This window comes from Podarcis muralis, chromosome 5, assembly GCF_964188315.1.
Source record: "Podarcis muralis chromosome 5, rPodMur119.hap1.1, whole genome shotgun sequence".
NCBI lineage: Eukaryota > Metazoa > Chordata > Lepidosauria > Squamata > Lacertidae > Podarcis > Podarcis muralis.
The window spans coordinates 98,757,715-98,770,847 of NC_135659.1; the positions used below are offsets into that span (position 1 = coordinate 98,757,715).

Here is a 13,133-nt window from a genome sequence, read left to right on the forward strand (position 1 = left end):
AGAGGCGGAGGGAACTAAGTTCCCGCAGGAGGAGTGCTCACCTCCAGGCCAGGAGAGGCGAGTCACCTGTGGACCGGGGCCACCCTATGCCTCGGGGCAGATAAAAGCCAGCAAGCCCCAGTCCCAGGTTGCGGGAGCAACATTGGTGGTAACCTGTTCCTGCCGGACCCTGTCCTGCTCTGCTGCCAGAGTTCCTGACCACACCCGACTCCTTGCCTTGGACCCCGCTTCAGCCTTGATGGACAGCCTCCATACCACACCCTCGACCTCGGACTGGACTCGGACCACACCGCACGGTAACCTCCTGGGACCAGCACACTACGCCTGCATGAAGATAACTTCTCCTTCGCCCTCTTCATGCCTCTTCTGGTTCTGGGTGCAGGGCTGTCTTAAGCACATGCAGCACCGGGGTGCAAAGATCTACCTGGCACCCCCCCAAGATTGTCCAGTCCTAGGCACACAGGAGGGCGGAGCCAGCTGGCCACCTCAACATTTTGCTGGCTCGTTCACCCCTGAACTCACAGCGCAGAGCTGCCCGCAACAGAAGAGCCCACCACGGCACTCCAACTGACGGGCGGGCTCTTCCCCAGACTCAAGTATCTGGCCCCAGACTCTCGGCCTGGCGCCCCTGAAAACCCGGCGCCCGGGTGCCCCGCCCCCCTAGTGCCTATGGGTAAGACGGCCCTGTCTGGGAGACTGGTGGGGGGCTTGTCGCAGCAAGAGTGGGAGACACCCACCCGTGCGTCTTCACCAGCCTGACCCATCTCTGTCTCTTGGCCTCTATCCCGCTTCAGCTTCTGCCTCTGAGTCTGAACTTCTCTCTGCCACAGACTCTCCCCGCTCACTAAGCCCTGTTGCCTCTTCAGCTTCTGACACCTCCTTCTCCCAGTCTTCTCCTTCTCCGTCGTCCCACCATAGAATCATAGAATCATAGAGTTGGAATAAACCACAAGGGCCATCGAGTCCAACCCCCTGCCAAGCAGGAAACACCATCAGAGCACTCCTGACATATGGTTGTCAAGCCTCTGCTTAAAGACCTCCAAAGAAGGAGACTCCACCACACTCCTTGGCAGCAAATTCCACTGTCGAACAGCTCTTACTGTCAGGAAGTTCTTCCTCATGTTTAGGTGGAATCTTCTTTCTTGTAGTTTGGATCCATTGCTCCATGTCCGCTTCTCTGGAGCAGCAGAAAACAACCTTTCTCCCTCCTCTATATGACATCCTTTTATATATTTGAACATGGCTATCATATCACCCCTTAACCTCCTCTTCTCCAGGCTAAACATGCCCAGCTCCCTTAGCCTTTCCTCATAAGGCATCGTTTCCAGGCCTTTGACCATTTTGGTTGCCCTCCTCTGGACACGTTCCAGTTTGTCAGTGTCCTTCTTGAACTGTGGTGCCCAGAACTGGACACAGTACTCCAGGTGAGGTCTGACCAGAGCAGAATACAGTGGCACTATTACTTCCCCTGATCTAGATGCTATACTCCTATTGATGCAGCCCAGAATTGCATTGGCTTTTTTAGCTGCCGCGTCACACTGTTGGCTCATGTCAAGTTTGTGGTCAACCAAGACTCCTAGATCCTTTTCACATGTACTGCTCTCAAGCCAGGTGTCGCCCATCTTGTATTTGTGCCTCTCATTTTTCTTGCCCAAGTGCAATTTTTTACATTTCTCCCTGTTAAAGTTCATCTTGTTTGTTTTGGCCCAGTTCTCTAATCTGTCAAGGTCGTTTTGAAGTGTGATCCTTGGGACCACCAAGACGACTAAACAATACATCAGACATTGAAAGCTTCCCTAAACAGTAATGAATACTGCAGTAGATAGCACAGTTCTCTGCAGTGTCAGCCCAGCCCAGAGTGCATGAACCACCTTCCTTTGCTGTCAGTCCTCTCCCAGGCCCCCGAAGTCTGACCATCTCGGCACAGAAGGCTCCATGCCTTGCTCAGCTCTGTTCTGATTTAAGCAGCTGCCGCTTAAACGAGGGGTGGGAGGTGGGGAGAATCTCGTGAAAAGAGCTGGCAATAAAAATATTTCTTTCTTTGCCTTACAAAATGTTCTGCTTGGGGGGGCGGGGGGGAATACACGGGCCTTAAAACTAGGAAGGTAATATACGAGACCGAGACAGGGACGTTTTAACAGCCCAATATCTCACTTCCTGCAAGGCTCAGAAAGCTTGCTTTATCACCTGGGGGAGCTGGGATTCCGGGATTTCAGAGCTGGTTTCGAGGAGGGCACAGCCCCAGAAATCCAGGGGGGCTGTGTGTGGCTCTAGATGATTCCGTACACAGCCAGGGGCTCAGGTGGTAAGGATCAGGCTGCCCACTTACAGGATTGGCCACTGACATCCAAGGAGCCTGAGAGCTGCATGTACAGTGGTACCTCGGGTTACAGACACTTCAGGTTACAGACTCTGCTACCCTAGAAATAGTACAGTGGTGCCCCGCAAGACGAATGCCTCGCAAGACGGAAAACCCGCTAGACGAAAGGGTTTTCCGTTTTGGAGGTGCTTCGCAAAACGAATTTCCTATGGGCTTGCTTCGCAAGACGAAAATGTCTTGTGAGTTCCTGCAGGTTTCCCCCCCCCCCTTTTCCCCAAGCCGCTAAGCCGCTTATCAGCTGATCCGCTAAGCCGCTTATCAGCTGATCCGCTAAGCCGCTTAACAGCTGATCCGCTAAGCCGCTAAGCCGCTTATCAGCTGATCCGCTAAGCCGCTAAGTCGCTTATCAGCTAATCCGCTAAGCCGCTAAACCGCTTATCAGCTGATCCGCTAAGCCCGCTAAGCTGCTAATAGCGCTAATCCGCTAAGCCACTAATGGGCTTGCTTCGCAAGACGAAAAAACCGCAAGACGAAGAGAATCGCAGAACGGATTCTTTTCGTCTTGCGAGGCACCACTGTACCTCGGGTTAACAACTTTGCTTCAGGATGAGAACAGAAATCACCGCATGGCGGCAGCAGGAGGCCCCATTAGCTAAAGTGGTGCTTCAGGTTAAGAACAGTTACAGATAGGTAGCCGTGTTGGTCTGCCATAGTCAAAACAAAAAAATTCCTTCCAGTAGCACCTTAAAGACCAACTAAGTTAGTTAGAACTAACTTAGTTGGTCTTTAAGGTGCTACTGGAAGGAATTTTTTTGTTTAGGTTAAGAACAGTTTCAGGTCAAGAACGGACCTCCGGAACGAATTAAGTTCTTAACCTGAGGTACCACTGTAGTCCCAGGTGATTCCACAGTTTTTGGGTAGGAATGTTTGTGGCAATAAAGGGGTTGAGAGAAATGGGGGAGGGTGGGCAAATTCCAGCCCCCAACTTTCGTTTTGGCCTTACCACGCATTTCTCTTCCAAGATGGAGAGTCAGATTAGGCAAGAAGGTGTGAGATCTGTGATTGGATCTCCTGTGGCCGATGATGGTGGCGGTGGTGATAACAAAAATAAATATATATGCCACCCATCTGATTGGCATATAATCCAGCTGTTGGCTGGGCCAAAGCATCTGGGAGAAAGGTTTAACCCTTTCCTCGTTGAAATGACCCTGTAAATTTCCTCTCAATAGCCTCAAGTGGTTGTTTCACAAGGGATGTTGCCACAGGAGGGGAAGGTTAACACCCACCAACCCCACAGTGCTGACCTGAAGAACCCAAATCAATTCCATCTAAAATCAATTCAGAATCAAATTCATGGCAACCATTGGGCTAGAGTTCTGTGAGGATTACAGAAGGAGGGGGTCAGGCTGTGCCTTGGCCCAAAGGCCAGGCGGAACAGCTCCATCTTGCAGGCCCTGTGGAAAGATGTCAAGTCCCTCAGGGCCCTAGTCTCTTGGGACAGAGCGTTCCACCAGATTGGAGCCACAGCCAAAAAGGCCCTGGCTCTGGTTGAGGCCATCCTAACCTCTCTGTGGCCCGGGATCTCCAAGATGTTTTTGTTTGAAGACTGTAAGGTCCTCTGTGGGACGTACCAGGAGAGGCGGTCCCGTAGGTACGAGGGTCCTCGCCGTATAGGGCTTTAAAGGTTAAAACCAGCACCTTAAACCTGATCCTGTACTCCTCCGGGAGCCAATGCAGCTGGTATAGCACCGGGTGAATGTGATCCCGTGGCGAGGACCCCGTAAGGAGTCTCGCCGCGGCATTCTGCACCCGCTGGAGTTTCTGGGTCAGTCTCAAGGGCAGCGCCACATAGAGGGGAACTTCAATGTACAGAATCAATTCCTACCTCCAAGGTGGTTTTCTCATCAGCATGGACTGCAAGCATAACTTTAGCTGTCCTTGATTTACAACCAAAACATCTGTGGGGGTGGAAGCAGTCCTATTTAAAACCGCCCCCCCCCCCATAGTTGCAAGAGCAAGGGAAACTTTCTGCCTGCACCGCTGGAGAGACAGGCTGCATAGCAACATGCAGAACCATAAAGATTTTACCAGCTCTCCTCTGGGATGGCCGGCATAACTCACCCGTGGCACCACCACTCATGAGTAATGCCACCATCCCAAATTTGTGCCCGTAAAACCTTTATATCATGGCACACCATCAAGCATTCCCTTTTATATTGCTAAATAAAATAGCATCGTCAGCTTGAGAAACACAGCAGGGAGGAGGCGGAGAGCTGTTCCGCTGAGCTGCAGCTGGAAAATTTGTGGGTGGCTGGTTTTAAGACAAACCGGGCGCCTCTTTGTAGCCTTCCTCCCAAACGACTTAAGGCTTTCCACAAATATCTTAATTGCTGGGTCCCAGAAGGTGCCTGTTACGTGATAAGGGACACAGGGGCCCCTAAGCCGAAGTGCGATTCCCGTCCACACAGCAAGAAATGGATTCAGGTTCTGCACTAAAACACAAACAAATGAAAAACCTGTTCAAATGGTTCAATTCGGTCATGTATATCCACATGCTTATTTTGCAGAAAATAACTTTATAGCATTGAATGCGTCGTTTTCTTCCACGGGCAATGTTTGCAGTTTTTCATGGGCAGTGTTAGCAAAGGGACCGTAGTAATATTTATCACGTCCGCATTCCATCTTTTCTCCAAGGAGCTCAAGGCAAAGTGCATGAGGTTATGCTTTTTTTTTCTTAACAAGAAACCTGTAAACGTTGAGGGATGATGACTGGCCAGGGGCAGTGGCGTAGCGTGGGGGGTGCAGGGGGGGCCAGCCGCACCGGGCGCAACACCTGGGGTTAGGGCAAATCCACAGGTTAGGGGGCACAAATCCACGGGTTAGGGGGCACAAATCCACGGGTTAGGGGGCGCAAATCCACGGGTTAGGGGGTGCAAATTACTTGCCTTGCCCCGGGTGCTGACAACCCACGCTACGCCACTGGCCAGGGGTCACCCAGCAAGTGGCTTTGGATTCTGAACTCTGAACAGCCAAGTTAGCCAAATAATTGTAGGATAAAAGGTAAAGGGAACCCTGACCATTAGGTCCAGTCATGACCGACTCTGGGGTTGCGGTGCTCATCTCGCTTTACTGGTGTACAACTTCTGGGTCATGTGGCCAGCATGACGAAGCCGCTTCTGGCGAACCAGAGCAGCGCACGGAAACGCCGTTTACCTTCCCCTCAGAGCGGTACCTATTTATTTACTTGCACTTTGACGTGCTTTCGAACTTCTAGGTTGGCAGGAGCAGGGACCGAGCAACGGGCGCTCACCCCGTCGCGGGGATTCGAACCGCTGACCTTCTGATCGGCAAGCCCTAGGCTCAGTGGTTTAACCCACAGCACCACCTGCGTCCCCCAATTGTAGGATAAAACGATGCAAAATGATCAGCTTCCGATATTTGCTTAACTGGGGCAGGTTTTCAGAATCCGTTTCCTCTTGGTGCGTCGTGTGGATTGCTTTGGAGTAGAATTTATTGGGAAAGTTGTTGTTTTATTTCTCTGCGAAGGACAGAGTGCAAAACAGTCACTTCACAGCTTCCTTTTTTTTGCAGGCCGAGAGAGAGGAAAATGCCGGGCGGGTGAAGGGCTAGTAACGTTTTCCCTCTCTTTTGCAGGTTGCCCGGTCTCAAGGGAGAGGCATTTTTCTCTTCCGGAAGCTGAAGGATGTAATTGATTGGAGGAAGGTGAGATGCCTCCTTCTTCTCACCTCTCAGGAAGGGATTAGTTGGGAACAGCCTACCATACAGTTTTGCCCGGTGAGCAGCACCTTTGCATCAGCTGCTTAGGGGTTGGGGCCCCATATATTTCTTCCTGCCCTCTACTGTTTAGGGTGGCTTGTGTATGGAGATCATGGGTGACCCTGGAAGCTTCTGGTTTCTTTGAGCCCTGGGAGATTTTCAGATGTAACTTGGCTCACACCAGAAAAACACAAGAGCTCTAGTACGACGAGTGGGCTGACGATAATACTACAGTGGTACCTCGCAAGACGAATGCCTCGCAAGACAAAAAACCCACAAGACGAAAGGGTTTTTGGTTTTTTGAGCTGCTTCGCAAGACGATTTTCCCTATGGGCTTGCTTCGCAAGACGGAAACGTCTTGCAAGTTTGTTTCCTTTTTCTTAACAACGTTAATACAGTTGCGACTTGACTTCGAGGAGCAACTCATAGCACACGGTGTGGTAGCCTTTTTTGAGGTTTTTGAAGGTGATTTTTGAAGCTTTTCCGAAACTATTCCGACACCGTGCTTCGCAAGACGAAAAAAATCGCAAGACGACAAAACTCGCGGAACGAATTAATTTCGTCTTGTGAGGCACCACTGTATTCACTCTGGACAGCACACCCAGAATCTTACTTCAGTTTAAAACCAACCAGACTCTTCTAATTGCCATGATGTGCAGCTGCACACTTTGGTCCTTTTTGTTGGTTTTTGTAATATGGTTAAAATATAAAAGGAGAACTCCCTGAAAGTCTAGATCCAGGTTTGGGGCAAATATTCTTTGGTGAGAGAGCCACAGCAGAGATTTAAAATTGCAAGCCATGCAGCAAAGTGAAGTGTGGAAACATAGGCTGTTAGACCTTTAAAACATTCCCTTGTAAGCTGCTTCCAAGTTTCCCACTTCCTTCAGCATTGAAAGAGAGCATGTTTGTTAAGTTAAAAATGGTTTACTTACAAACTCTTTAAAGGTCAGGTTCATGTGCTTTTCCATACAGCAGCAATAAAAGACAGGCAGAACAACTTAGTTTCAAAAAGTGGTAAATGTTTCTAAATCATTTTTATAGAAACACAAAGATGACTTACTAAAGCCACACGGTCTGAGCTTGGAGCATCCAGCTTAGACATTCTTATTGGTCAGGTTCATATGGTGGAAAATAAGAGGAACCATCTTTGTTTCCTGAGAATGCCTCTAGGCATGCCCAGATGTAGTCTGGGGAAACAGAGATGGCAGCTGAAGGTCAGGGCTTGGCGTAGCAGCACAAACTGCCTGCCTGGTAAATAACATTTTATTCAAAATTAGGGAGGGTTAAGGGGACTTGCTGGTGCTGAAGGAGGTGTCTTGGGGTGCCCTAGTGTGTTAGATTAGAGCGCCCAAATTTAGGTGTATGGGGTCTCCCTCTTCCTCTTATTCAGGCCATAAAGGTAAAGGGACCCCTGACCATTAGGTCCAGTCGTGACCGACTCTGGGGTTGCGGCGCTCATCTTGCTTTATTAGCCGAGGGAGCCGGCGTACAGCTTCTGGGTCATGTGGCCAGCATGACTAAGCCGCTTCTGGCGAACCAGAGCAACGCATGGAAACGCCGTTTGCCTTCCCGCCCAAGTGGTACCTATTTATCTACTTGCACTGGCCTGTGTTCAAACTGCTAGGTTGGCAGGAGCAGGGACAGAGCAACGGGAGCTCACCCCATTGTGGGGATTCGAACCGCCGATCTTCTGATCGGCAAGTCCTAGGCTCTGTGGTTTAACCCACAGTGCCACCTGCGTCCCGAATTCAGACCATAGCTATCTCCATATTTGACTTTTGAAACGAATTTTCCTCCAGGTCTAGAAACCTACCAATGTTAGGTGGGATATACCTCCTGCTATATCAGATTTACCAAATGTGATGTTCCCCAGATGTTTTGGCCAACAACCCCCATCGCCCCTGACCATCGGCCTTGCTGGCTGGAGCTGTCATCCAAAGCATATTGTGGGCAGCCTGTTACTGCCATTGTTCTTCTTATTGTTGCATCTGTTAGTCGCTTTATACAAAAATGAAGTGTCACGGAAACAAAATGCAAACAGACACAAATGGACTTTGGTGATTCAGCTTCTGGCTCCTCTTTACAGCCCACTGAGGCCTGGATGTCTGGGTCAACGTGTGAGAGGCAATTTGGTCTAAAGGCCATTCTGGCCCTTCCTGTGTCTCTGTATTTCTCTGCTTTGTACAATAGCAGGCAAGCAGCCCTGAGCGAAGGCAAAAACACTTCCCATATTTAAGGCTGAATCTGACCTCAGGGGAAACGTCCTTCCCAGGCCCCCAGTGCACATGCCAACCTGACCCCACAGGTAGACAAGAGCAAAGGTAAAGGGACCCCTGACCATTAGGTCCAGTCGTGGCCGACTCTGGGGTTGCGGCGCTCATCTCGCTTTACTGGCCGAGGGAGCCGGCGTACAGCTTCCGGGTCATGTGGCCAGCAGGACTAAGCCGTTTCTGGCAAACCAGAGCAGCGCACGGAAACGGCATTTACCTTCCCGCCGGAGCGGTACCTATTTACCTACTTGCACTTTGACGTGCTTTCGAACTGCTAGGTTGGCAGGAGCAGGGACCGAGCAACGGGAGCTAACCCCGTCGCGGGGATTCGAACCGCCGACCTTCTGATTGGCAAGTCCTAGGCTCTGTGGTTTAACCCACAGGAGAATGTTAAACAGTGCTTCCATTCTTCCTGACCTAAGCAAATCACCCGATCTCCTTCACAGGACGGTGTCCGCGTGGATGACCAGAAAGATGAAATTCCGGTAGAGAATTATGTAGCGCAGCGCTACATCGAGAACCCGTATTTAGTCGGTGGTGAGTTGCCTGCTTATCAGCCCAGAATATGTGTGCACACACAGACACACAATCCTGCGCCTCCATCCCAAATTTGGAGTGAATTTCCCTGACCGCCACAGCCTCATTAATAAGGTGGGGCATATGCACACACAGCCCCCTTTTTGGGATAGGCTGCCCAATGGAGATTGCATTTCCTACATCAGACTTAAGATGACCATTTGTACTAGTCTAAATGTGCATGTGCGTGTGTCATGAATGGTTAGTTCCCACGCTTGCCCTCTGCATGTAGATCAGCAGATAACTTGTCTCTTTGGGAAGTCAGAGAGAAGCTCTAATTCCCACTAGTTCCAGCTGCCTGCAATTGATACTGTGTGCTCCGACGGAGGTGAATGATGTTTGCGGCTCGCTCAGTAAACTATCCGGTGATTTGTTCTGTAGCGGATAAGGCACTTCTATTGTTTCTGATTGACTTTGACTTTTCTACAAGTATCTGTTTCTGTGGTTTTTGTTGCTTAGCCGTGACAGCTATTGGTAGCAATTGCACAGCCTTGGGCGATAAAACCTTCAGTTCCTCTGTTTACCTTTCAGCCGCTTCGCTGATGAGGCTAAAACATCCCAGCAGGGCTTTGGGTTCCCATGTTTCAATTCTTTCATCTATCATCATCATCATGGTCCCTTCAAAACCTAAAATTCTATGTATGATTCTATGCGGTAAATATTCACACAGGTCCTGCTTTAAAAACATTTGCTATGAGAAAATTCACTTATCCAAACATGAGTTAGTACCCAAACCTCGCTATACACACTGCAGATTCAGATATTCAAACAGAGGGCATTTTTACTTTCTTGTTGGCCTTTTGCTGGTTGACTGAAGAACAGGGGAGGGAGGGAGTGGTGAGAGCGATTTTTTCCTGGGTTTTCCTCTCTCTTTTTGCCCTTTGGAGGTCAACATTCTGTGCTTGGGAACGCATTAGAAATCTCCCCATAGGAATCAGTGAAAATCACCAACTCGTTATGTGAACGCTCACCTAACCGATGATATCCAGGGAATACATTCTGTTCTGTAAGTGGGACCTGCATGTACATAATAGTCCTTACATAAGCAAAAAAGACAGTTTGCTGCCCCAAGGTGCTTACAGTCTAAGAGTACCTCCAGACTGGGAGTACGGGTGTATTCTGCAACATGTCATTGATGCAGTAAGAGTGTGCTAGTGGTGGATTTGTACCAGACCACCCACACAACCCTCTCAGTTGTTCTCCAATGCTTCCCCAATGCTGCTGCATTAGTGCTGCCTGGAGGGGCACTATTGTGATAGTAAAGATAAAGGGACCCCTGACCGTTAATTCGAGTCGTGGCCGACTCTGGGGTTGCGGCGCTCATCTCACTTTATTGGCCGAGGGAGCTGGTGTACAGCTTCCGGGTCATGTGGCCAGCATGACTAAGCCGCTTCTGGCAAACCATAGCAGCGCACGGAAACGCCGTTTACCTTCCCGCCAGAGTGGTACCTATTTATCTACTTGCACTTTGACGTGCTTTCGAACTACTAGGTTGGCAGGAGCAGGGACCGAACAATGGGAGCTCACCCCGTCGCGGGGATTCGAACCACCGACGTTCTGATCAGCAAGTCCTAGGCTCTGTGGTTTAACCCACAGCGCCACCCGCGTCCCAGCACAACAAAAGTGGACAACCCACCCACCCCGGAATATTTGTGGTATAAAAGTTACAAGACTTCAGGAGGAAGTAACGGGGCAAGCACTGATTGGAAGTGAAGCGCTTTGTTTGCCCCCAAAACCTTTGCAGACACAAACAGTATTGAACGTGGGATTGTGTATAACCGCCCTGATACTGCCAGGAGCACAAATCACCATGAGAGCCCAAACGAAAGGACATATGGAGGGAACTAGCTCAAATGTAATGCCATCCTTCAGTCCTGAGAATGAGGAATAAATAGCACAGGTGGAGCAGTAATTCATAAAGCTATTTCTCTTGGGTTCACAGGCCGGAAGTTTGACTTGAGAGTGTACGTCCTAGTCATGTCGGTGAGTAAACAGGCCCTCGCCCCTGCAGTGCCTAGCCCGTCCCCTAAATTGACGTGATAGCCAGCTGGGAGGGACTTATACCTGAAGGAGCGTCTCCACCCCCATCATTCTGCCTGGACACCAAGGTCCAGTGCCGAGGGCCTTCTGGCGGTTCCCTCACTGCAAGAAGCAAAGCTACAGGGAACCAGGCAGAGGGCCTTCTTGGTGGTGGCACCCGCCCTGTGGAATGCCCTCCCATCAGATGTCAAAGAGATAAACAACTACCTGACATTTAGAAAACATCTGAAGGCAGCCCTGTTTAGGGAAGTTTTTTATGGGTGACATTTTGATGTGTTTTTGGTCTTTGTTGGAAGCCGCCCAGAGTGACTAGGGAAACCCAGCCAGATGGGCAGGGTAAAGGGTAAAGGGACCCCTGACCATTAGGTCCAGTCATGGCCGACTCTGGGGTTGCGGCGCTCATCTCGCTTTATTGGCCGAGGGAGCCAGCGTATAGCTTCCGGGTCATGTGGCCAGCATGATGAAGCCGCTTCTGGAGAACCAGAGCAGCGCACGGAAACGCCGTTTACCTTCCCGCCAGAGCGAAACCTATTTATCTAATTGCACTTTGACGTGCTTTCGAACTGCTAGGTGGGCAGGAGCAGGGACTGAGCAATGGGAGCTCACCCTGTCGCAGGGATTCGAACCGCTGACCTTCTGATCGGGAAGTCCTAGGCTCTGTGGTTTAACCCACAGTGCCACCCGCATCCCTGCATGGGCAGGGTACAAATGATAAATTGTTGTTGTTGCTGCTGCTGCTGCTGCTCACCACCGCTTTCTCTTCCTCCCAGTATATCCCACTCAAAGCCTGGCTTTACCGGGACGGCTTTGCTCGCTTCTCCAATACCCGCTTCACCCTGAACACCATCGATGACCACTGTATCCTGACCTGTCCGCACATTGCATGAGCTGCTTTAGGACAGAACAACTTTTTGTCAGCTGTTGGGTGGGGGTGGAGAGGGACATTTGCAATAAGATGCTTGTGTGCTTGGTGCAGGAAGATTGCAGAGCCCACTCACGCTGAGCAGGTCTGGCAGCCAAGGTGAGCAGCCTTGCCTGAAGTCCCTGGCAGATTGAGGCAGCTGCAAGCACTGAAACAGCCTTTCCAGACCATTTTGGGACCACTGAGCACCAAACTGTGTGTGATGCTAAATGCATCACTGCTTAGGAAGCTACTTCATATCTGTTTCTATATGTTCTATTTATTGCGTTTATACAATATGCCTTTTATGTGGGAGGAAAATATTAATCCCTGTGACCCACATGTGTGGGGTGAATTGGCTGGGTGCCTGGATTCAAAATGCAGGGCTAAACTCACGCTCCAGCAGGAATGAGACCTCACTAGCAGAGTTTAAACACACAAAAGTCAAGCAGCAATATAGCGTTAGGAGGGCAGGTTGTTAGAACTTTTTAGTCTGCATGCGAACAGCGCCTCTCTCTTTCTACCGCGTTTGCAATGAACAGACCACACACTGTTTAAAATGATTTACTTACAAAACATTCCATAGGTCAGATTCATGCATTTATCCAAGCAGCAGCAAAGAGAACACAGGCAGAATAATCTTGGGTAGAAAATGGAAAGATAGTGCCAAACACGTGCTCTAAGCTTGTTGCTTGCTTAAGCATGTCTTCCTTGGTCAGTCACATGACGCAGAGAGAGTGAGGGAACAGGAAAAGAAGTCTTCACTTCCTCCCTCATTGGAGAGGAGTGGGCGTGACTTACGTAACTGAGTGTAGGAATTTAACTCAGTGATCTTAACCCATTCAGTCACTAAGACTGGATCTACACACAAGAAAAACCCGCTATAAATAAGTCATAAATTAAATTGTTATAACGAAAGAAAAAAACTGTATGTAAAACCACATGGGCAAAGTTTTGTGCTCTATATCGCCCTCTGGTGTCGCATGTTTATAACGAAGTTATAGCGTTGCAACATGGCTGATGTAGCCGAGTCCTAACTTCTCCTCCTGGTGACAGCAGCCACGAAATTAAAAGACGCCTGCTTCTTGGGAGAAGGGCAATGACAGGCCTAGACAGCATCTTGAGAAGTAGAGATGTCACCTTGCCAACAAAGGTCCGTATAGTTAAAGCCATGGTCTTCCCAGTAGTGATGTATGGAAGTGAGAGCTGGACCATAAAGAAGGCTGATCGCCGAAGAATTGATGCTTTT

General features: G+C 49.7%; 1 protein-coding gene across 2 annotated transcripts in view; it reads left to right on the forward strand.

Moving 5' to 3' along the window:
- Positions 1-13,133, forward strand: part of TTLL9 (tubulin tyrosine ligase like 9) — a 50,891-nt gene that overhangs the window by 23,964 nt on the left and 13,794 nt on the right. The window contains exons 6-9 of one of the 2 annotated variants that reach the window (XM_028735587.2): positions 5,975-6,115; positions 8,814-8,904; positions 10,886-10,926; positions 11,754-11,841. In XM_028735587.2, the coding sequence (XP_028591420.2) occupies positions 5,975-6,115; positions 8,814-8,904; positions 10,886-10,926; positions 11,754-11,841 (361 nt within the window). The remainder of the gene's footprint in view (positions 1-5,974; positions 6,116-8,813; positions 8,905-10,885; positions 10,927-11,753; positions 11,842-13,133) is intronic. The other variant, XM_028735588.2, reaches the window with a different exon arrangement.